The sequence below is a fragment of the Capronia coronata genome (assembly GCF_000585585.1).
Source record: "Capronia coronata CBS 617.96 chromosome Unknown acBCG-supercont1.6, whole genome shotgun sequence".
Lineage (NCBI taxonomy): Eukaryota > Fungi > Ascomycota > Eurotiomycetes > Chaetothyriales > Herpotrichiellaceae > Capronia > Capronia coronata.
In genome coordinates, this window is record NW_006912898.1 from 2219711 (window position 1) to 2240638 (window position 20928).

The 20928-nt window shown below is 53.7% G+C and overlaps 7 protein-coding genes across 7 annotated transcripts; 4 read left to right on the plus strand and 3 right to left on the minus strand.

Annotated features, from left to right (window-relative positions):
* Positions 1-806: 806 nt before the first annotated feature.
* On the minus strand, positions 807-3379 carry A1O1_07470 (uncharacterized protein; the record flags this gene model as incomplete). Its single annotated transcript, XM_007728338.1, has 4 exons — positions 807-1870; positions 1917-2901; positions 2961-3068; positions 3272-3379. 4 exons carry the CDS (start codon positions 3377-3379, stop codon positions 807-809), a joined length of 2265 nt encoding a protein of 754 aa, XP_007726528.1.
* Positions 3380-4197: 818 nt separating this feature from the next.
* Positions 4198-4826, plus strand: A1O1_07471 (NADH-ubiquinone oxidoreductase subunit; the record flags this gene model as incomplete). The annotated part of the gene is made up of 4 exons (XM_007728339.1): positions 4198-4275; positions 4326-4421; positions 4473-4660; positions 4715-4826. The coding sequence occupies 4 exons, from the start codon at positions 4198-4200 to the stop codon at positions 4824-4826; spliced, it is 474 nt and encodes a 157-aa protein (XP_007726529.1).
* A 169-nt stretch (positions 4827-4995) lies between these two features.
* Positions 4996-6441, minus strand: A1O1_07472 (uncharacterized protein; the record flags this gene model as incomplete). Its single annotated transcript, XM_007728340.1, has 1 exon — positions 4996-6441. One exon carries the CDS (start codon positions 6439-6441, stop codon positions 4996-4998), a length of 1446 nt encoding a protein of 481 aa, XP_007726530.1.
* A 1070-nt stretch (positions 6442-7511) lies between these two features.
* On the plus strand, positions 7512-9605 carry A1O1_07473 (uncharacterized protein; the record flags this gene model as incomplete). Its single annotated transcript, XM_007728341.1, has 1 exon — positions 7512-9605. One exon carries the CDS (start codon positions 7512-7514, stop codon positions 9603-9605), a length of 2094 nt encoding a protein of 697 aa, XP_007726531.1.
* A 689-nt stretch (positions 9606-10294) lies between these two features.
* A1O1_07474 (uncharacterized protein) lies at positions 10295-13111 on the minus strand (the record flags this gene model as incomplete). Its single annotated transcript, XM_007728342.1, has 1 exon — positions 10295-13111. The coding sequence occupies one exon, from the start codon at positions 13109-13111 to the stop codon at positions 10295-10297; it is 2817 nt and encodes a 938-aa protein (XP_007726532.1).
* A 1909-nt stretch (positions 13112-15020) lies between these two features.
* Positions 15021-16337, plus strand: A1O1_07475 (uncharacterized protein; the record flags this gene model as incomplete). The annotated part of the gene is made up of 1 exon (XM_007728343.1): positions 15021-16337. One exon carries the CDS (start codon positions 15021-15023, stop codon positions 16335-16337), a length of 1317 nt encoding a protein of 438 aa, XP_007726533.1.
* Positions 16338-16963: 626 nt separating this feature from the next.
* A1O1_07476 (phosphatidylserine synthase) lies at positions 16964-18868 on the plus strand (the record flags this gene model as incomplete). Its single annotated transcript, XM_007728344.1, has 3 exons — positions 16964-17224; positions 17296-17645; positions 17764-18868. 3 exons carry the CDS (start codon positions 16964-16966, stop codon positions 18866-18868), a joined length of 1716 nt encoding a protein of 571 aa, XP_007726534.1.
* Positions 18869-20928: the final 2060 nt, after the last annotated feature.

Genomic DNA, 20928 nt, shown 5'->3' on the forward strand with positions numbered 1-20928 from the left:
AAGCAAGCAAGCAAGTAAGCAAGCAAGCAAGTAAGCAAGCAAGCAAGTAAGCAAGCAAGCAAGTAAGCAAGCAAGCAAGTAAGCAAGCAAGCAAGCAAGCAAGCATGATGTTTAAAGGATGGCGAATCTGGAAAGCAGAAATCAGATCATTGTATGAATAGTCCGTGCAATAAGGCCAACTGAAGTCGTGTTAGAGTAGAACTGTAGAAGCAGTTGGTTGCTTCACTGTCTTGATCCCAGAAGACGGCTCCGGCTCTTCTGGGCCACCATACCCCGACCAGACAGGACCGCCTAATCACAGGTGGATAGGTAGATACTAGATATTCCGGCAACGACTTTATCAGTTCTTTGTGTTCATGATTCACCGGCTCACGCATGGGCAGGGTGATATGGATGCAATGGAGACAGAAGGTCAATAGAATGGAGACAGAAGGTCAATGGCAATGGAGAAAGAAGGTCAGTGGTAATGGCAATGGCAATTACAGTGGTAGTGGATATAGAGGTGGCGGCATTAGTTAGCATTGGTTCAATGTATCTTGATTTCATGTGGTAACTTCTTGTTCGCTTGCTCTTGCTCAACACTGGTCAAGCGGAAGAGGAAGCGGAAGCGAAGCCACAATCACTGGATCACTGGATCACTAGCTCCCCTGCAAATGCATGCTGATGTTGATATCATGGCTCATAAAGACGTCAAAAAGCTACGCAACCTGCTCTGCTCCTCTCGACGAGGCCCATCGCTCACCAGATCCCCGGCGTGGCATCCGCGGTCGAGCAAGAGACGCTGGTTCTGGTTCTGGTTCTGGTTCTCACATGACGCTGCATTCTCTGTCGGGCTTTTCGCCTCGGATCCTGCTCCTCGACAACCGGCCGCGACTTTTCTCTCTCTTGTGGCCCTTGGACGGTTCCCCCAGCAGAGCGAGAGCGGGAGCGGGACCGGGTTGCTCCAGCCTGTCCTGAGTCTGCGGATCCGTCATGGCCCGGTCGGTGACCTCGGTGACGAACACTTCAGCTTGGGGCGCATCGGGCGGCATGAGATCTCGACTTCTCCGACCGGTCAATTTCGAAAAAGTCCGGCTGATGTTGTCGCTTGCCTTGGTCTGCGTGCGAGTTAACGAGTGACTGACGCGCTTGGAGCGGTTGGACGGGTCGCCGTTGTCCGGGACATTCAAGGATGCATCGCTCGATGATTCTGGCGGGAGGTCGGGGAACGACACAACGCTGGTCCTCCGCTCCTCGACGGGTGAGCGACCGCGAGGATCGTCTCGACTGGGGAGGTCGAGACTGGGCCGAGTAGAGCGAGGCTGATTGTCTGTCCACGCGGATACACTCGACAACTCACTCAGTGAGGCATTCCGCTCGGATACTGACGTGAATATGTCCTCTCCTGTTGTGATATGTCCTGGATCCCCCTCGATGGGGACAATCTGGTAGAAGAGAAGATATGGAGTCTCCTCTCTCAACGCCGTCTCAATGTCGACCACGGTGATGCGATTCGGAGCGAGATCGTCGAATCGCATCCACGTCTTCGTGTTGTCGGGACCGGTGGCATCGGCTGATCCCGGCGGCGGCGTGCCCCGAACGAGGGCAATATAATGTCCAGAATCCACCGAGACACCCCGGTGGCACACAACAGATTGTAATGAAAGCTTGAAGTTGCCGTACAGTGCACCAGCCTCCGCCATTTGATCGTCCTGGATGAAATGCGGTACTCCAATCTCGACGGGGATGTCGACCTGCGTATCTAGACGGACGGCTCGGCCATTTGGCTGCATCGAGTACCTCTTCAGGCATAGACCTAGGATCGGCCTCTTGGTCGAAAAATGGGCGGCCACTTGTGCATCATTTTTGGGTGCATTGTCCGTGTACCAAGCTGAAGGTTGTCAGTCAAACTCGGTATGGCGCCTCCAATAACTTACGTATCAGGCTGAAGAACTGCCACGCCGGCATCATGACTTCTTTTCGAACACTTCCGGCCCGGGGTCTTCGGGGAGGGTCTTGCGATTGTACCGATACCATTGACGAATAGCCACTCTCCTTGCGTGGAGGGAAATAGCGCTCTTGGATGATGCTAGGTGTCCGAAGGCGGTTCACCGGGCGCAGGGGAGAAGCATGGTTGGGGGACGATGATACTGGAGTGCTGGATGACGATTCCGGGTCGACCTCGACTGCCTCTACATGCACAGCGTTTGCTTTGTGTATGGAGGTCATGGTGGATCGTCGCTCCATGTACCTCCGCACCTCGATCCGGTTGTTGAAATAGTCTTCGAGACATTCTTCGAGCGTGATCACCTTGCGGTGGCCGGTAGGGTCAGGTGGAATTGCGACCTCGAGGAGTCTCTCGTTGATGAATTTGTGGTCATCATTCGTGTCTTCTCGGCCAGTGTGATAGATGTCCATCTTCAGAGTTAGCAAAGGGAGGTCAAGCTTTCCGGTGATGAAGGTGAATGCCTCGGAAGCATCCTGCTGGTGCATCTCTGCGGCTTCCTGCCAGCCGCATTCGGCCAGAGTATCTTGGAGGACTTTGGTGATGTCGGTGGTGATCAGCTTGCCGGACCTCAAGAGGTTTACCCAAAGCCGCAACACGAATGCCAATTTGTCCCGAGACACGTCATCGAACGAGTTATACAACATCGCCTCGAAACTGTCGAGGCGCGAAAACATGGCGAAAAGAGTCGCATCCAGGAAGCAGGTGACCCCTTGTCGATTCTGGGCACCGAGCAGTTTTGTGTGCGGATCATAGCCGGTGACGATGCCTTCGGAAGCATCAGACATGGCGAGCAAAAGGCTGTATGCTGCCTCGATGTCTCCATCTGCGGCGTTCGACCGGAGAGCCCAGAGGATCTGGGCATGTCTTAACAGAACGCCTTTGGAATCTAATATGCGCTGTCGTAAAGTTTTAATCTGTACGAAATCGATGAGTACAAATCAGATGACGCGCGGAGGCAATAGTAGGTCCATACTTTCTGCTCCTCCGCCTGGGTAGCAGGACTGCCGTGAGCATCAAAGAGACCAAAGAAGTCGACGGCGGAATTTGGATTGACCGGTTGAGCATTCACTTCGGGACTCGACTGTGCGAGAGCATAGGTCAGCAAAAAGAGAACAAGAGAAATCTCACCAGTGTAGGGGACGGTGGAGATATACAGAAGACACGACACGATCTCTGGCCGGGGTACAAATGGTAAGACAGAAACGCTGCATACTGGACATGATTTTGGGTGCAAAATACCAGACGGATGAGGCAATATGGACATGTAGACCGGGGATCACTCACCACTGCCAGCACTTTCCTACTGAGCGGGTTTGTATGATGATGGAAGCTGTCTCGGTCTCGGAGGCGCTTTCCATCCCGCTTGGAAAGGAATCTCTGCACTCCGCTCATGGTCACTGCGCAACGACCAGCGTCGTGTCGTATAAAATGTCCCAACGTGCGGATATGGAAGACGCTTCGATGGATCAAGTATTGGTCAGGGCATACTGACGAAGGTAAGGTACACCACAGGCCAAAATAAAAGTAGCGCCTGAACCGAATCTGATGGTTTGACAGACTGTCGATGATCGAGTCTAGAGTCTAGGAGGCTGGCCAGAGTGCGATGCTGCTCCGCGCCATTTGTGCCCTGTCACTCTCTTATTCGGATGAGGTGAAGTAGGTTTCGGGTTCGGTTTTCGGTCAAGCTAGCAAGAGTCACTGAACAGTCACTGAATACAAGATCAGAATCGAGTGTTTTCGCCCGGCTAAATTCGCAGCTCAACAAATCTCATGGCGCCGAGCGACTGGGGGACGATTTTGCCCCGCGATGGAGTTAGTTTGTAGTTAGTTGTACAGAGATAGCACTGCAATCCCTGCGGTCCGGGGGTCAACCACACAGTCAAGCCACAGCGCCACGACACGCCGCTTTCAGGTTGACTTGTGGCGTACCTTTGGCCGTGTGCCATTGGTTGCTTTACGACCACCGCCAAGGCTGGAAGCTCGACCACTCGCAAGTCGTTCAATGGCATCACGTTCAAGTTGGAGTACCAGACTCGGACGGAGAGCATCCATCAGAGACACAACCGGCGGCCGCGACACGACCTCGATTGATCCTACTAGTAGGGTATTCGACGACAGAACACTAGTCACGGAGTCGTAGCTCCTCCACGAAATCCCTCAGCGAGTCCTTCTCCTCTCCGCACCTCCTCGTCCTCCTCTACCTTCCCACCATGTCGACCATCACACGAACACTACGGAACCTGTGGAGGATTGGCTTCAAGGAATATGGTCACCAGCTACAGTATATAGTACGACTCTCCCCAGCAAGCCATGAAACCAGTATTCTGACCGACCACAGGGTGACACCAAAGCCGGTGTTTTGATAGGAACCGACCGATTCGGCAACAAATACTACGAAAACTTACAAGAAGAGCTCCCTCTGCGGACACGATGGGTACGGACTCTCACCCAGACGATTTCCGGGTCGTGGCGCTAAGATGAGCAGGTCGATTACAGTGCCAAAGAGTACGACCCCAGTGCGATCGAACCGGGCTGGCATGCGTGGATAAGCTACTTGGTCGACAAGCCACCCGTCGAAGATAAAATCATGGAAATTGGCCAAAGACCTTGGGAGCCCAAGGAGCCCAGGCTCAACATGAGCATGAGCAGAGGCGCTTACAGGCCCTATTCGACGTACGTCAGCTCCGCCTCCGGTTTGTACAACAGCTCCGATTGACCATTGAACAGGACGAAGCCGAAGTATAGTGCCTGGAACCCTGTTGCAAAACCCCGAGACGGCTCGACACCCTTCGCGGGAAGAGATGTTCGAGAAGGGGGAGAGTTTGAACCAAAGGCATAAATCGTGGTTATGCTACCGCATCAAACACTTGTACAGATGGATGCATGAGGAGTTTCTCGAGGGTTCTGATGGAAAGAACATAAACGCATGTCTTTTGTTTGCACAAATGGGTATCTCTGATGCGCCACATAAACCAGTCAACATATAACGCCATGTTTTATGTCCTTTCTCATGTCTTTGTTGGACGCCGATACACTCTTGCCGGACCCAGTTCCGCCCGGACCTCGTCAAGTTGTTGAAGTCCAATCTTCTCATTTCCGTTCTTGCCCCGTTTGCCCTTTGCGCCCCGTCGTTTTCCACCCCCTGGATTGGCCTTGTTCCAATCCCCTAGGAAGCCATCCATCATACTACCAAAATCTTCTCGAACGGCTCCCACGTCTGCGAAACTGGTGGTCGAGAGTTGTGACATCTTTGAACGACCCGTCATCCCCGAAGCCAGAGACATCCCCGCGTCCATATCATCGAACTCGTCGGCCTCTTCCAGGGCGTACATCTGTTCGACCTTGTCAAAGCGTGCATCGAGTAATTGCTGGCCCGATGTCCGCGCAAGAGACGATGAAGTCATGGAATATGAACTGGGATTCGTCAGAGCTCCTTTCCGCTTCTTCTGTCTCAGCGGTGTTCCATTCAACGTGTACAAAGAAGGTGTCTTGTCCTGGATGGCCGACGCAGCAATGATCGACTCCGCGGCTTTTGGCGGAGGTTTCCTGGCGTTGTCTCGCTTGAATTTGGCAAAGTCTCGCAGCCAGTCCCCGTCCTCAGCAGAAGCGGTTTCTGCATCGAGAGTATGGTCGTTTCTATCCCCGCCTTCAGTCATGGGTGCTGTCGAGGACAGCTTCAGCTCGGAGGGCTGTGTGGGTGCCTTTTCAGTCGCATCGGATTCCCAGCCCTCATCGTCGTCACCGTCGAAAAAGTTCTCCTCGAATTCTTCCAGCTCAAGTTCGCCATTGCGACCGTCTTTTGCCAGAGCGCCGAATATGTCGTCTGCATCGCTGTCGTCCACATAGGCATCGTCTTCGAGGGCTTCCAGCACCTCCCGTAATCTGGGGTCCATATCGGGTTGGAAGCCCGCAATCTCGTCTGGCACGTTCTGCTGCTTCTCATATGTCCGGTCTTTTGTGCTGGTCGTGAAGGTTGAGAGCATATCGGTGCCGGCCACACTTTGCTCGTCGTCAAGCGACACTTCTCGGAGGGCATCCTCCAACTTCATCGTCTTTGCTTTCGCCTTTCCTTTCCCCTGCACCTTGACCGGCATGGCTTCGATGAAGTGCGACTCTCCTCCGCCCTCGCCGATATCTCGTAAATGTTGCATATAGTCATAACTCGTGTCGTCAAAGTAGACTCCATACTGTGCAGCCTCGCCCTCATTTTCTCGCACGCTCTCGAAATCCAGCTCGTTTTCGAGGTCGTTCAGATGGAGTCCTTTCTTAGTACCGACTTCCTGTGACGACGAGGTAGGTCCTGACACCGGATACAGAGCCCGCTCGCCGGCATTTTCATCGTGTAACGCTGGGTCGGCTTGCGGCCGGTAGAGCAGGTGGAAGGTCTGAGCATTGTTCTTGTCGCTGCGGTCTTTGTCAGTATTGGACCATTGCTGAGCCAGGGTCAGAAACATACATCCAGCGTCTTCGCGGCATTTTGGCTGTGAACGTGCAGGTGTAAAGAGTCACAAAAGGATTATAACAACTTGAACTTGAAGGTCGGGACAGGATTGAAGGCGGTCTCGGGGAACCAAATTCTACAGAAAATACGGTACGACACATACATCTCGACATTACGTAAGCATTCAAGCAGTCTGCGGCGGCGTGGCGCCGCCAAGGTATGGTAAATCCCCCGATCGGGGAACAGGGTGATGCCGCCCTTGCTCACCTCAGCTAGTAGCGCGAGCTGGGTGAGCGATCGCCCATGACTCACCAGTCGTGAAGGACCTGTTGCGTGGGAATACAGTCTTCATTATCGTCTTATTAAAGGTACCTACCTACATGTATCTTGAAGTCACTGGCACGCGCTGCCTGGCAGGTCTTGGCAGTCCTGAACCGTACCTATATAAGCTGCGGCTTTTTCACCCCCTTCAACAAATTCCTCTCTCAAAGTGTAGCAGAAGCCCTGTTATTTGTTGGACTGTGATGAAAACAATGCTCAAGAAAACAATAGCCCAGACTTTGGACCCGGCCACTAGTGAGTGGCCTGGGAGCAGGTGTCAACATGCGGTTTCGAGCAACTTCTTAGTCCCTTCAAGTTGGAGATCAGTCAAGGGCTGAGAACTAGGACTAAAAGCGGCGCCATGAGTTCAGACAGTTTGATCCCTTCCTCCTAGTAGGAAATGGCTAGTTACCTATGTAGTAACTGTACTTCTCAAGAACCATGCGTGTGGTAGTAAGAGTCGTGGAGTAATAGTAAAAGAGAGACAACTCATGTTTGTCCGATGGTTGAGCCTGAGGTGGTAGCAATACTACTAGCAGTAGTATCGTACTTATACATCCGTTTTTGGTGCAGTGTGCCAATTAAATTATCTCTGTTCAGACATTCTCGCCGCCTTACAAATGACGTCCAGCCTGCGCCAGCGATTTATTTTCCTACAACCACCATCCATCCCTACTAGGGCTCTCACGCCCTTCACCCTCCCCCAATAGAGACCATCGACACTCAGAGACTCTACGTGTATCACAGAACCGTATCGCCAAAATGGTTCTCCCCAAGAGCAAAAACAGCGTCGGGCTGGGCAACAGCCTGATGAACGACCGATTCGGCAAGGGCAAAGGCGCCGACCGGAAAAAGGCCACGCAGCAAGGAGGCATCATCCGAAAAGACCATATCACAGGACAATCGTACGTGACGAACGAGTCGAAGGAGGCGGCATGGGTCAAAATGCGCAGTGTGACGGAGCAAGGCGCTCTCGACGAATTTCTGTCGACGGCCGAACTGGCCGGCACAGATTTCACGGCGGAGAAAATGAACAACGTCAAAATCATCCACTCCGACCACAAAAACCCATACCTGCTCAGCGCCGCGGAAGAGAGGGGCGCCCGGAGGAAACACGCCCAGAACAGAGGCAGGTTGACCGTGCCGAGAAGACCCCGGTGGGACGAAACCACCACGCCCCAGCAATTGGACGAGCAAGAACGTGTCAGTCTGTTGTCCTGGAGGCGTGGGCTTGCCGAGTTGCAGGAGAACGATGACCTTCTCATGACACCGTTCGAGCGCAACATCGAGGTCTGGAGGCAGCTGTGGCGGGTCATCGAACGATCCGATCTTGTCGTTCAGATCGTCGACGCCCGAAATCCTTTACTGTTTCGCAGCGAGGACTTGGAGAAATACGTCCAGGAGGTCGACCCTAAGAAGCGCAATCTGCTACTGGTCAACAAGGCCGACATGCTGACGGAGGCGCAGCGGAGCCAGTGGGCGGATTATTTCATTGAGCAGGGAATCAACTACAAGTTCTTCTCGGCCCATTTGGCAAAAGAGATGATCGAGGGCCGTGATGCCATGGAAGAGCTGGACGCTCGGCAACTACAACAGCAAATCGACCGGAATGCGCCCCAGAAAACGGTGGTCAAGAACCTCCAAGATCTCAATCTGAAGGAAACAGAGGGAGAGGAATGGTCTGGTGATGACGAGGAGGAGGATGATGATGAGGACGACGATGAGAATGAACACGAAGACGAAGACGAAGCCGAAGCCGAGACCGAAGAAGAAGAAGGGTCTGACCACAGCGAAGATGCATCATCTGAGCAACTTCAGGAACGAACTCAGATCTTGACGGTGGACGAACTGGAGGCTCTGTTTCTAGAGAACATCCCCGGAGACAGTACGACGGATCGCAAAACCACCATCGGTCTGGTGGGATATCCCAACGTAGGCAAGTCGTCGACAATCAATGCTCTGATCGGAGCCAAGAAGGTCAGCGTGTCGTCGACGCCCGGAAAGACCAAGCACTTCCAAACCATCCATCTATCCGAAAAGGTCATCCTCTGCGATTGTCCCGGTCTGGTCTTCCCCAACTTCGCCACCACCAAAGCCGAGTTGGTCTGCAGCGGCGTCTTGCCCATTGACCAGCTGCGCGAATTCACCGGTCCGGCCGGCCTGGTCGCCCAGAGAATCCCGCAGGCGTTCCTGGAGAATGTCTACGGGATGAAGATCCACACGAGGCCCGCCGAGGAGGGGGGCACGGGAGTCCCCAGTGCTTCTGAGATGCTGCGGGCCTATGCACGGGCGCGTGGATTCGCCACTACCGGCCATGGCCAGCCCGATGAGTCGAGGGCCGCGCGATATATTCTGAAGGACTATGTCAACGGCAAACTTCTCTACTGCCATCCGCCGCCCCACGACCCCGAGATCGACGGCAACGAGTTCAACGAGGCCCTGTATGACTTTGCTCATCTGCCTGCGAAGCGCCAGGCCTGGTTGATTTCCCACAGCGACGAAGCTGGTGTCGGTGTCGATCGCGCAGCAGAGACGGAGACGCCGCCGCCGCCGTCGCAGGCTGCATCGATTCCCAAACGACCTCAAGAAACCGGGAAACGGTCCAAGCAACTTGACAAAGGATTCTTCGCGCCTGGATCCGGCAGTGCAGGCCACCTGACCAGGCCGTTCAATCACCAGTACACTGAACAAGGGCTGCAGCAGAAGGAACTCAGCGGTCGCAAGGCCAGAACCATGATTGCGCTGGAGAAGGACATCGACCCGTCCGAGGTCCGGTTGAACGGCAGCAAGAAGCATTTCAAGGGCGCAAGGACTAAGACTCGGAATCTCCGGACAGGGATTGACGACGAGGACTGAAAATGTCCACTGGCGCGAGCCTAGCTACTCATATTGTTATAGTTTCAAGAGCATCATCATCCGCTCTTGTTCTTGTTCTTGTTCTGATGGCCCTTCTGTCTTGACAGATTGCCCTCTTTGCGCTGCTCTCCGATGCATCTTACACGCATATCATGCCCAAACGAGCAATGGCCAACCCTTCTAGAAAATCGGCGCAATCCTCGTACCGTCGTAAATCCAACCTAATGACTCGAACTCGAACTCGAACTCCGAAGGCAAAATACCAGAATGGCCCTGAGGCCGAGCTGACCAGAGCACCCGGCGCGGCATAGCCTTTCCGTAGCCAGCCCAATATCATCGAGTCAGTTGCTGGACGTTGCTGTGCCATGCTCTGCTTGAGAGGGTGAAAAGCACACAGATAGGTTCATACACTCATACAATCGTTTCGAGGAAGTGTCGGTTCCCTTTTTCTGGTCATTAGCGTCCCTCCAACCAGAATTGAGGCTAGATACGGTCTCCAGAGGTAAGGGCCGAGGCGCTCACGGCAGTGAGGACTGTACATCATTTCAAAAGGGTACCCTTAGGGCCTGATCTTCGCAGCCGTCTCTTGGAAAGCAATCTTATTCGGCCTGCAGAGCCAAATTCCTCGCACGAGTTACAAAGGGAGCGGCACAGTAGGCACTTCGCCTATAGCAGAAGACCCCACCTCTTCAAGCGTCCGGAAGCTGCCAGGTGAGGCGTTTGGAAGGCGGCGTAGCATCGTTGATGACCAAAGTGGGAGTCTTTCGCTCCGTGCGATCGGTAGGCGAGCTCAATAGCACCGAATCAATAGTGCTGCTGTCCCGATGATCGCCGTTCGAGTCTGAATCGGGCGGTGTTTCTGTCCCCGGCAGAATTGGAGGACTCGTACGGGGTCGTTCAATTAAGCTGGGGTCGAACAGTGGGTCGCCCAGTTCGTTCCTCTCTTCCCTACTCTCGTTTTCCTCCGAGAGGTTACTACCAAAGCTGACCGGGGTGGGCGACGAGTAGAGGTCGGAGGGACTGAGGGTTCCAATAACCGATTCTTCCGAGGCTGCGCGGCGATGACCTTTCAGAATGCCCTGACGTGCATGTTCGCTTCTGGTAGACTGGGATCTGCTCGGGGCAGGGCTGTCAGCTGGGGTGTCCAGGCTGGAGAGAGTCAACCATCTAGAACTAGGAGACCTGGCCAATACACTCTGCACCAAAGGCAACTCTCGGTAACTGTTCAAGGACCCTCTGGAGAAAATGACAAGTCCTAAGCAGATCAAAATCAGAATCATTTGCAGGATGGACATTCGCTTTTGAAAAATGACTTCATCTGCGAGAATGCCAAGACGAGCATTGATGGCAAGATTCTCTTGCTGGTAACGTTCTCGTTGTAGCTCAAGCTCGATCACGGTGGATTGCCAGAGTTGGTCGTATTGCTGCCGGAAGTCTCTGAGTTCGTTCAGCACCGTATGGTTGAGGTAGTCCAGGAAAGACGTGGTTTTCGCCAGCTGTCTTTGCTCGACTTTCTGGAAGGCGTCCCGAAGTGCACGGGATTGTTCTTCTATATACTGCAGCGAAAGCGATGAGTTCGATTCCAGCTGTTGCAGGCGCTTTTGGACAGATTTGAAGAACGACTCTTGTATTGTGGGAGCTGGAGGTGAGGATTGTGTCGAAGATGCAGACATTTTGGTGCTGTTGCTAACGGCTGTAGATGATGAGTCTCGTGAAAGGGACGAGTTGCCTGGGATATCTTGTTTATGGGTGAGACTCGGGGAATCATTGGCAATTGTAACAGGCCTCATTGAGGAAGATTCGGTGGTCGTAGTCGAGACGGTTTCTGAAGCATTGGCAACGATGGAGCCAGATATCGCTGTCACTTCTTCCACGCTTTCACTTTGAACGCTGGGCTTTGATTCTGACACTTCGAACGTGCTGGTTGTGACAGTGTCGACTTTTTGGCACACACCAAATGCCTCGCCAGCCATGATCAGACCATCAAACGCGCCTGAAAAGTTGGCAGGAGAGGTGGGCATGGGAGTTACGACGGCCAAGGTGGCTGAAGTGTGAGTGGTACTTGCGGTACTTGACCGGGTTGAAGATGTTACGTTGGGAGTCGAGTCGCCTGCTTCGACGGACTGAACAGGATCTTCGACAGCCTCTGTTTTCTGGAATAGCGATTCAGCCACTGCCTCAGGTACTAGCTCATCCACAGCAGAGCTTTCCTCGCCATCCTGGGAGTCAAGCTCGTCGTCCTCCATCTGCAGCGACTCCAAGTCGTGCTTATAGTCTTCGAGCATGGTTGTCCCATGCACCCGCACCAGACTGACTGGACAGTAGTATTCATTGCCATAGTGCGTGAGGAATTCAATGCGCAAATAACGAGCCCAAATGACAGGATTCTCGACCAAGAACGCTTGAACGTCTCGAGTATTGCGAGCCTCAAATGTTCCTAACGTCTTCCACTTATCGATCTTGACGGGATACTTGTCGGATACACTGACTCGGAAGGTTCGAAACGTTGAGCTGAAGAACTCGAAATTTGCCAGCACGATGGTGTCTATGGAGATATCATCGCACAATTCCAGAATGAGAAATTTGTTTTGCGCGGAACATTCATTCAGCATATAAGAGTCCTTGTTCTTTCCAAGCACAGCCGACGGGCTCTTCGCTTCTGGGTTCGTTTTGAGGACACTTGCTGCACAGTCAAAAGAAGCATAGTTGAATCTCTCCTTGCACGTCGTCCCGGCATCTTTGTTCCGTACACCGGCTCTTGGAGCATGACTCAGTCTGATGCTGCCGGCGCCGTCGTCGGGTTTCTGGCTGCTCCGCGAAGGGGCCTGGGTAATCGGCTCCAGTCCATCTGACACAAATCCGGAAAAGTCGAGGTCGATTTCTGCGTCGTCCCCGAGAGCATCAAGCGAATCTTGCACGAAACTTGGACGTTTCTTGGTCTCCCGATCAATGCCATGTCCTTTGCCCACATAGTCTGACTGTCCAGCCTTTCTCAAATTCTCCCGTTTCCAATCCTCGAATGACAAGAACTTTCCATCCTCGAGAGGCGACTCTTCGTCCGCGCCGTCGGGAGGAGGACCGGCTGAGGTTGTGGGTTGTCCAACGGAGGATGGACTCGAGGCAGGTTGTGTGAGTTCGGTGGTTGCCGTCGCATTGTCCGCCGGGTTCGAGATGTACTCATATGCGCTTGAGACTGCAGAGGTAGCAGAAGTGGTCGGGCCGCTATCACTGTTTTCGAACGAAGTCTGAGTAGAAAAGGGTAAGTCCGCTGAGGTAAGGCTAGACCCTTCGGTCGTACTTGATGTTGGGTTGGCTCTGCGACTGTCCGTCAGGCATTGCTGAGGGAGACTATGGGTGATATAGTTGACGGTGCGGAAGGGACACGTAGGAGGAGCCGGGGCGGTCGTTGATGTGGTCGAAGTGGCTGCAACAATGGCGGCGAGTATGTTCAGAATCAGGATGGTCTGCGCCCTGAACCATCTGAATGGTGGTCTTCCAACAGCCATGATTGAGGCATTGACCCTGTAGATTATCTACATTGCTCACTGGAGATGGGTGTCATGTTGCTTTGCTGCGTACACAGCAGCCAAACCTCAATATCGTCTGCAATGGATGTCGCGAAGGGTGCGCGATTGCCGCAGCAGTCAGTAGGAGTGCAGTTCGTCAACTTTGGAATTCCTATCATGATCCGCCGGAGTTCTGCCGAGGGATGTTCAGTTTGTCCTCAGCTGCTCATGCTGCTTTAAGTATTGGGACTGGCATCTCAGAAGGGTGCCCTCCCTGCGCGATCCTTGCACACCACTCCTATGTACACTATTGTACGGGCTTATGCAGTCTCCTTCAGTCGACATTATACCCATAAATACAGCGGCAATACTCGCACGGTGTTCGAACGCTTGCTCGAATCAGAGAGCTGTCGTCAAGACCAAAGAGCAATCTCGAGCCTTCCTACCTTATGTTGGCTGGTTATTGATAGGACGGACAGTCGACACAGTAGAAGGTATGTTGTGCATCGACTCTCCGTGAGAGATTACTACATTCTCTTATTACTGGCAGGTTAAATCGCTTCACAACTTGACCAGGTGAAGAAAACATATTCACGAGATTGACGCGGAGCGACCCCGAGAACAGACCACACAAGTCTAGTGAACTCTGTTGCCTGCCTGTCTTACGTACCTACCTACGGATGTAACTGCAAACAGCTTGGGTGGTGGAAAGCCGGACCCGCTCAATAGAACGAGGCCTTCGAAGCCCATGTCGAGACTATACTTACGCAATTGTGGAAGAACCAGGTGACCATGCATAGAAGCAGAGGAAAAGGTGACAAGAAGCAATATTCAGCCTCAAGGCGTCATCATTCGCTGCAACGTACCTAGGTATGTTGCAATGCAAAGTTTTTCTGTGGTGCATCAGACTCCAAGCCGTCCGAGTCTGTCACACACAGCTAAGACGTCACGCATTGAACAAAAGGCCCATGTTGTTGTTTGGAAGGGAGATTTGAATTGGCCGAATCCGTCTCTCTTCATACCTTGTGCCTCTGGAATGCCATACTATGGTCTTTGGGAGTTCGCTGGTACGTAACACCCAAGCTTCATAGGTACTGAAATAGCTCACTCCCCACAACTCTTTTCTCCGCCGAGCCTTTCATAGGTATTTTGGAAGCCTTTGGGCCGTGGATGGCAGCGGATGGGCCTTGATGGAGTCGTCTACACAGATTGACAGGATCATCAGGTACGCTGACTAGGGAGAATAGGGGAAGGGATTGTTGTGGCGTGGATCCCAACTTCAGGAAGCTCAAGCCTCTTTTTGGCTTGAATGGGGCAAGTGTGTTTGTTAGTGACTGCGCCTGCCGTGCCTGAGAAAAGTCAACTGGTCTGTCTGACTGAGCAGATTATTACCACGCACGGGTGCATTCCCACCAAAGCGCAGTCATTCAGGGCTCGTCAGACACGGGCATATTGTGAAACCTCGTGTCGCCACTGACGCCACGTCATTCGATGCAGGAACCAACAATCAAGCGAGGCAGGAACCACCGGCCTGTACCGGCCTGTGACTGGCTGCCGTCTCGGGTGGCGCCTGCCCTTCAGTGCAAGGTCCTTCTTCCGCCCCCGGTTCGCATAGCAGTGCTACAACACACATCCACCTCAAATCACAAAATGGAGCCTCCCCCCAAGGCACTGCGGACTGCAATCTTCTCTTGTTTTCTTGCCCACTGCATTATTCAAGTCATCAATCGTTTTTGGACTGCGCCCATTCCACATTCTTCGGTGCTTCCTTTCCACTCACTCACTTTTTCACAAATCGCCTTTTCCATCTTTCTCATCACCTCTTCATACGCTCGCTTGGATACATCGTTCCATTTGAATCAGATCTTCTCGCCAGATCTAGACACCACACTCGCTTACACCGTGAAATATGAAGGCCTCACTCCTCGCCCTCCTCGGCGGAGCTTCCGCTGCCCTCGCGCAGGTCCGCGGTTTCAACTATGCTTCCCAGGGTCAAGACTACAACGGCTTCGCCAGCCAATTCAAGACTGCTGCCGCCCTGGCTGGTGCCGACGACTTCACCAGTGCAAGACTGTACACCATGATTCAAGATGGCACCACCGACACCGTCATTGATGCCATCCAGGCTGCCATTGACACCAAGACCACTCTGCTACTCGGCCTGTGGGCTTCCTCCCCCCAGGACACCTTCAACAACGAACTTACCGCTTTGAAATCCGCCATCCAACAGTATGGTTCTGCTTTCGCTGATCTTGTTGTGGGTATTTCGGTCGGCAGCGAAGATCTCTACCGAATCTCGCCAATCGGTATCGCACAAGGCAGCGGTGTTGGTCAGACTCCGGATGTTCTTGTAGACTACATTGGTCAGGTTCGCGACATCATCAAGGGCACAGCCCTCGCCAGCAAGCCTGTCGGTCACGTCGACACCTGGAACGTGTTTACGAACAGCTCCAATGCCGAGGTCATCTCCAACTGCGATTTCTTGGGTCTGGACGAGTACCCATACTACCAAACGGCCGATGATAACCCGATCGGCAATGCTGGTGACCTTTTCTTCGAGGCCTACGACAAGGTTGCTAATGTCGCCGGAGGCAGACCTATTTGGGTCACCGAGTCTGGCTGGCCCACTTCTGGTCCGGTCTCTGGCGAGGCCGTCGCCAGCGTTGACAACGCCGAGACCTACTGGCAGGATGTTGCATGCGAGCTTGAACACCGGGGCATCGATTTCTGGTGGTACATCCTTGCTGATGCTGGCGCGACGCCATCCTTCGGTGTGAGCAACAACGGTGTGCCGCTTTACAACCTGGCCTGCAATGCCACCTCCGGCCATACCTCCAACTCAACCTCCTCCACGTCCACGACTTCGTCCGCTGCTGCCAACTCATCGTCAACTGCCACTGCCAGCGGCTCTCAGACTTCGAGCACGTTGAACGGCACAGCCACTTCCGCCATCGGTGGATCTGGTAGCTCCGGAACTGCTACGGCGGCCGGCTCCGCCATCACAAGCACTGTGGTCGCGACCGCTTCTGCGGGTAGCACTGCCTCTGCCTCTGGCACCGGCTTCAGCTTTGCTACAGGTGGCTCCTCGGGTGGTTCAAGCGCCGGCGAGAGTGGCACCGCCACCTCAACTGGTGCAAATGCCGTTTACACCGGTGCTGCGTCCAAGGTCGAAGGTTCGATTGCCGGCCTTGTGATTGTTGCTGGTGTGGCTGCCTTTGCTCTATGAGTATCTTGAGGCGAATCAGCATGGACCAGCATCGTACGACGCCCGCATCCCGTCACCCAGGTCCTCGGGACCATGTTGGTCACCGTGCAGCATCGCGGGGGCTTACCAGTCCTGTGTATCAATTCTCTCTGTCTTGAATGCATGGTCCCGCTGTCAGCCATGACTGAAACGGGCATGTTGTACATACCTCCCATGTGAGGACAACGTATATAAAATTGGGTTGGCATCATAGGCATCATAGGCATCATAGGCATTGGCGTTCTTGAAAATCATAATGATATACATTATAACCATCATCTGAGAATGATCTATTTGATGGGACAATTAGACTGGTCGTTCATGGTTCACCTAATGTATAAGTTCCATAAATATTCCAATATGTTGCCATACTACACCAGAGATGTGGTCGTCTTGGAGTCGAGTTCATCTGTTGGTGGCCGTTAAAGCGGCATGAGAATCCTACCGACGCATTGCATGGTGGCCCCCGACAGAAGGTGGCTACAAATTCCTTCGGGATCCGTAGAATGTTTTTGACGTCCACATATTCTCTTTCGAGTTCTTGTCCAGCAGTATGGGGAAAAGGGAGCCGCATGCGAGGTAATCGTCGGTGAAGGCCTGGTGTTGACATGTTGGCCCGGAGCATTGGAGTGCGAGTTTTTCGAAACTGCGCTCGAAGCAGCAGATTCCCATCTCCGCCAGCTGCTCGGACAGTCGCCAGACGATTTTCGTCGAGCTCTCCGCCGACGGCTCATCATGCTCCGCCGTCAACGGCACATCCTCTGGCGGGCGTCACCTCGCAGCTTGACCATGTCGCCCCGCGGTTCGAGATCGACCCGGACAACATTGAGATCCTCGATTCCCCGACCGCATTCTACGAGACCTTGAAGGTAACACGATGTCCCCCTCAAGAAAGAGCGCGACGAGACAAGGGGGGAGCCATGGCTAAGTTGCTTTGCAGGCGAAAATCCGAGGCGCGCGGCGAAGGATCTACCTCTCGACGCTGTACATCGGCAAGACGGAACATGAATTGATCGATACCCTGAGGCAGGCACTCGAGGACAATCCGAACCTCGAGCTGTCGATCTTGACAGATGCATTGCGAGGAACCAGGGAGGATCCTGAGCCATCATGCGCGACTCTGCTGGCGCCTCTGGTGTCGCAGTTCGGCGACCGCGTGCGGGTCTCCATGTTCCACACGCCCAATCTGAACGGCTGGAAGAAGAAATACATGCCTAAACGCATCAATGAGGGCTGGGGTCTCCAGCACATGAAGCTGTACGGGTTTGATGACGAGATCATGTTGTCAGGGTATGTAGGAGTCCCAACTGGTATCACTTCTGTTGTTGTTGTTGTTGTTTGTTTCTTTTGCATTTGTCCTTATGTCAAGAGAGGACTCTGACCATGATCTATACCTGTGCCTCCACAGTGCCAATCTGTCGAACGATTACTTTACGGATCGGCAGGATCGATATCACATCTTCTCCTCCAAGGAGCTCACGGACTTCTACGCCGCGGTCCACGAAGCTGTCTGCGACCTGTCGTACACGCTGGTCCCGTCGGACCAGCGACCGGGCGGGTTTGAGCTCATCAGTCCGCACGAACGTGGCTTTCCCGATCCGCTGTGGCATACGAAACGGTTCAAGGCGTACGCAAAGCAGAGCCTCGAGCCACTGATCCACAAGAAGGCACGTCAGAAGATGTTCCCCGTGCCGTTCACCAAGGACAAGACATTCGTGTATCCGCTGGCTCAGTTTGACATACTGCTCGGCCAACCCAGGAACATGGCCTTTCTCGACTACGAGTTTGCGACCTACACGTCGACCGAGAAACCCGCTCTCACGCGCCTGTTGACGAATCTGGCCGACGACGAACGACTCCGCAATTCCACGTGGACGTTCACGGCCGGTTATTTCAACATCGATCCGGATATCTGCGAGCTCTTGATCGCGGCGGCCCCAGAGGTCGGCAAGGCACTCTCGGGGCCAGGCACGGAGGACTTTGAAAAAGCCTGCACCGTCATCACGGCGTCACCCTGGGCCAATGGCTTCTACGGCAGCAAGGGCGTCAGCGGCATGCTGCCGGCGGCGTACACTTTGCTGTCACGCCGGTTTCTTCGCACCGTCGCCAAGGCGGGTAAAACGGACGTGATCCAGCTGAAAGAATGGCGCAAAGGCACTGTCGGCGAGCCCGGCGGCATGACTTACCACGCCAAGGGGCTTTGGGTGACCCTTCCACCTCAGCCCGGTCCCGGAGCCGATTCTGCTGCTGTGGTGGATGAGACGGGACCCAGCATCACCGTCGTTGGCAGCAGCAACTACACGAAGCGCAGCTACAGTCTCGACCTGGAAATCGGAGCCATGGTGGTCACCGGCGACGAAGGTCTCAAGGCGCGCCTTAAGCAGGAAACGGAAAATCTGCAGGCCAATGCCACGGTTGTGACACAAGACGATCTGGCCAAGATCGACCGTCGTGTCGGTTTGAAGGTCAGGCTTGCGCTTTGGCTCGTCGAGGCTCTGGGCGGTGCGCTTTGACGAGTGTCGGGTGTCATTGTCGACCATCTTCACAGCTTGATCGTTGTTTGCGGGCCGAACGACTGCGAAAACGGGACGCGATTTCCAGTGTGCAGGCGACTGGGGGCATGATAGATGCGGCTCCCTCTGAGACCACCGACTCTTGTGTCCTCAATCCGCATTTCTCTCGAAGCAAAATGAAAACTGTTGCCGTGACTGCATAGAGCCGAGCATCACAGCTGCTGGTACTGTCCCGCTGTTGATGTACGCAGGGGCTTACTTTACTAGTTGTGGACGCAGCAATTGGCCGAGCACCGCGATTTGGACTTCTACAGAAGATGAAGAACACCGCGGTTATGTTCTCTCCCGATCCATCGCGGTTGCTTATCGACCAAGTGGTCGCCAACAATCCAGAAGAGATAGAGTTGCCTGATATCCTAGCCAACCACGACTGAACTGATTATACAGACGCATTCGATCCCATTAGAGTGATCGATATAGGCCCCATCCGTCCCGGCCAGCTCTCTTGCCCTCGGTCAAATGGCTGGTTTGTCGTGTTATGATGGCGAGATAGATATGAAGAGCAGGTGCTGGGTTTTGGGCAGGACATTGGGGTCGCACTCACACCGGACTCTAATACATGAGAAAGAAACAATAGATGCTGATCCAGGATCTTCAAAAGCACAAGGGAATGGCTCTCTGATGGCGTTTGTACCACTTCGTGCGGATGGAAGACCACCAGGTAACTAGGCAATGTGCCGAACTGGTAGCAGCACTATCGTACGAAAGTATTTAGACAAGACACGATACCAAGCCGCGGCGGCGGTACAATCGTCAGCGCAGCGCAGGAAACGAAACACACTCCTGAAAGCGCAGATATCTGTGGTCGAGTCCGACCTGTGAACGGCTGAATGTTCGATGCGCGTCCAGCAAGATATGGTGCGACTCGGCAATTTGCAAGAAAAGATCGTAGTGTTGTTCGCGCACCTCGCAAAAGCCCTGTCTGCATGCACGCTTGCCAGGCCAAGCATCGTCGGTGAATTGACTTACAGTGTGACAGAGGATCATTAGCGGGGAGAGCCCATCGAGTCCGTAAGGTCGCAATGGACGGACACAGGCAAGAGAAGAAACCATGCGATCCTCTTGTCTGAATGAAAAGTCGGTATATACACCGCCACCCGAGAGAGAAAAAACTGGTCGATGGTGGAGGGTGGGAATGGCTGTTGGATGGTGTCGCTTAGGAATCCTAGATCGAGACACCGTATCGAGCGGCATCGAAAACTAGCAGATATCTTTCTTCGGTCCAACTTACCGTAAATAGTCTGAGGAGACGTACTGGCGCCTCCAATGCCCGGTGTGTTCTTGTAGGCATCAGTCGGTGGAGGGCAGTGAGTGAGTCGGCATGGAAGAAGAGGAAAACCTGGTTTGAGAAGTCAAGAAGACGACCCATTGTGTGTTCGACGCTTTTGTTTCAAGAAGATTGTCAACACGTACGCTTCGACGATCAGATACAGGCGACCCGCGTACGGGGATGATCAATCATGTCGCAGAAGGAGCCGTGGCAGGATGAGCACTCGTCGACTCTGTATCAAATGTGCTTGACAACGACGAAGCGCAGCCTTCACTGTTCCAGTTCGGCATGAATGAATGTTCGTTGTTAGAGTAGGCGCTGTTCAGGTCAAGTTCATGTTCGGACTGGGGAGAAAGCCCAACAGGCCAAAGCTAGGAAATCAAGTCGACCCACTCACTGCCAGTGCACGATCGACGGGTTGGTGGAGGTGACGGCGAAAGGAACCAGTTACTTTGCAGGACCAAGAGCAAGTACCGGCCCGTCTCGCCGACGGACGCATGCTACTTGGTATCCATAGTAGATAGATAGGATTGCAGCTCGCCTGCCACTCGACTACCTCTGTACTCTCTATGCGAGCAAGAGGGGATGATTTGTCTTCAGGACCTGCTCCTACTGCGTCGGTGAGACCCAGTTATACCGCATAGAGACTGCATCGTGGTCTTCAAACAGCCTTGTCTGTGGCTCGTCTCGACCGGAGGGCCGTAGTGGGACAAAAAACATAGATAGGCGC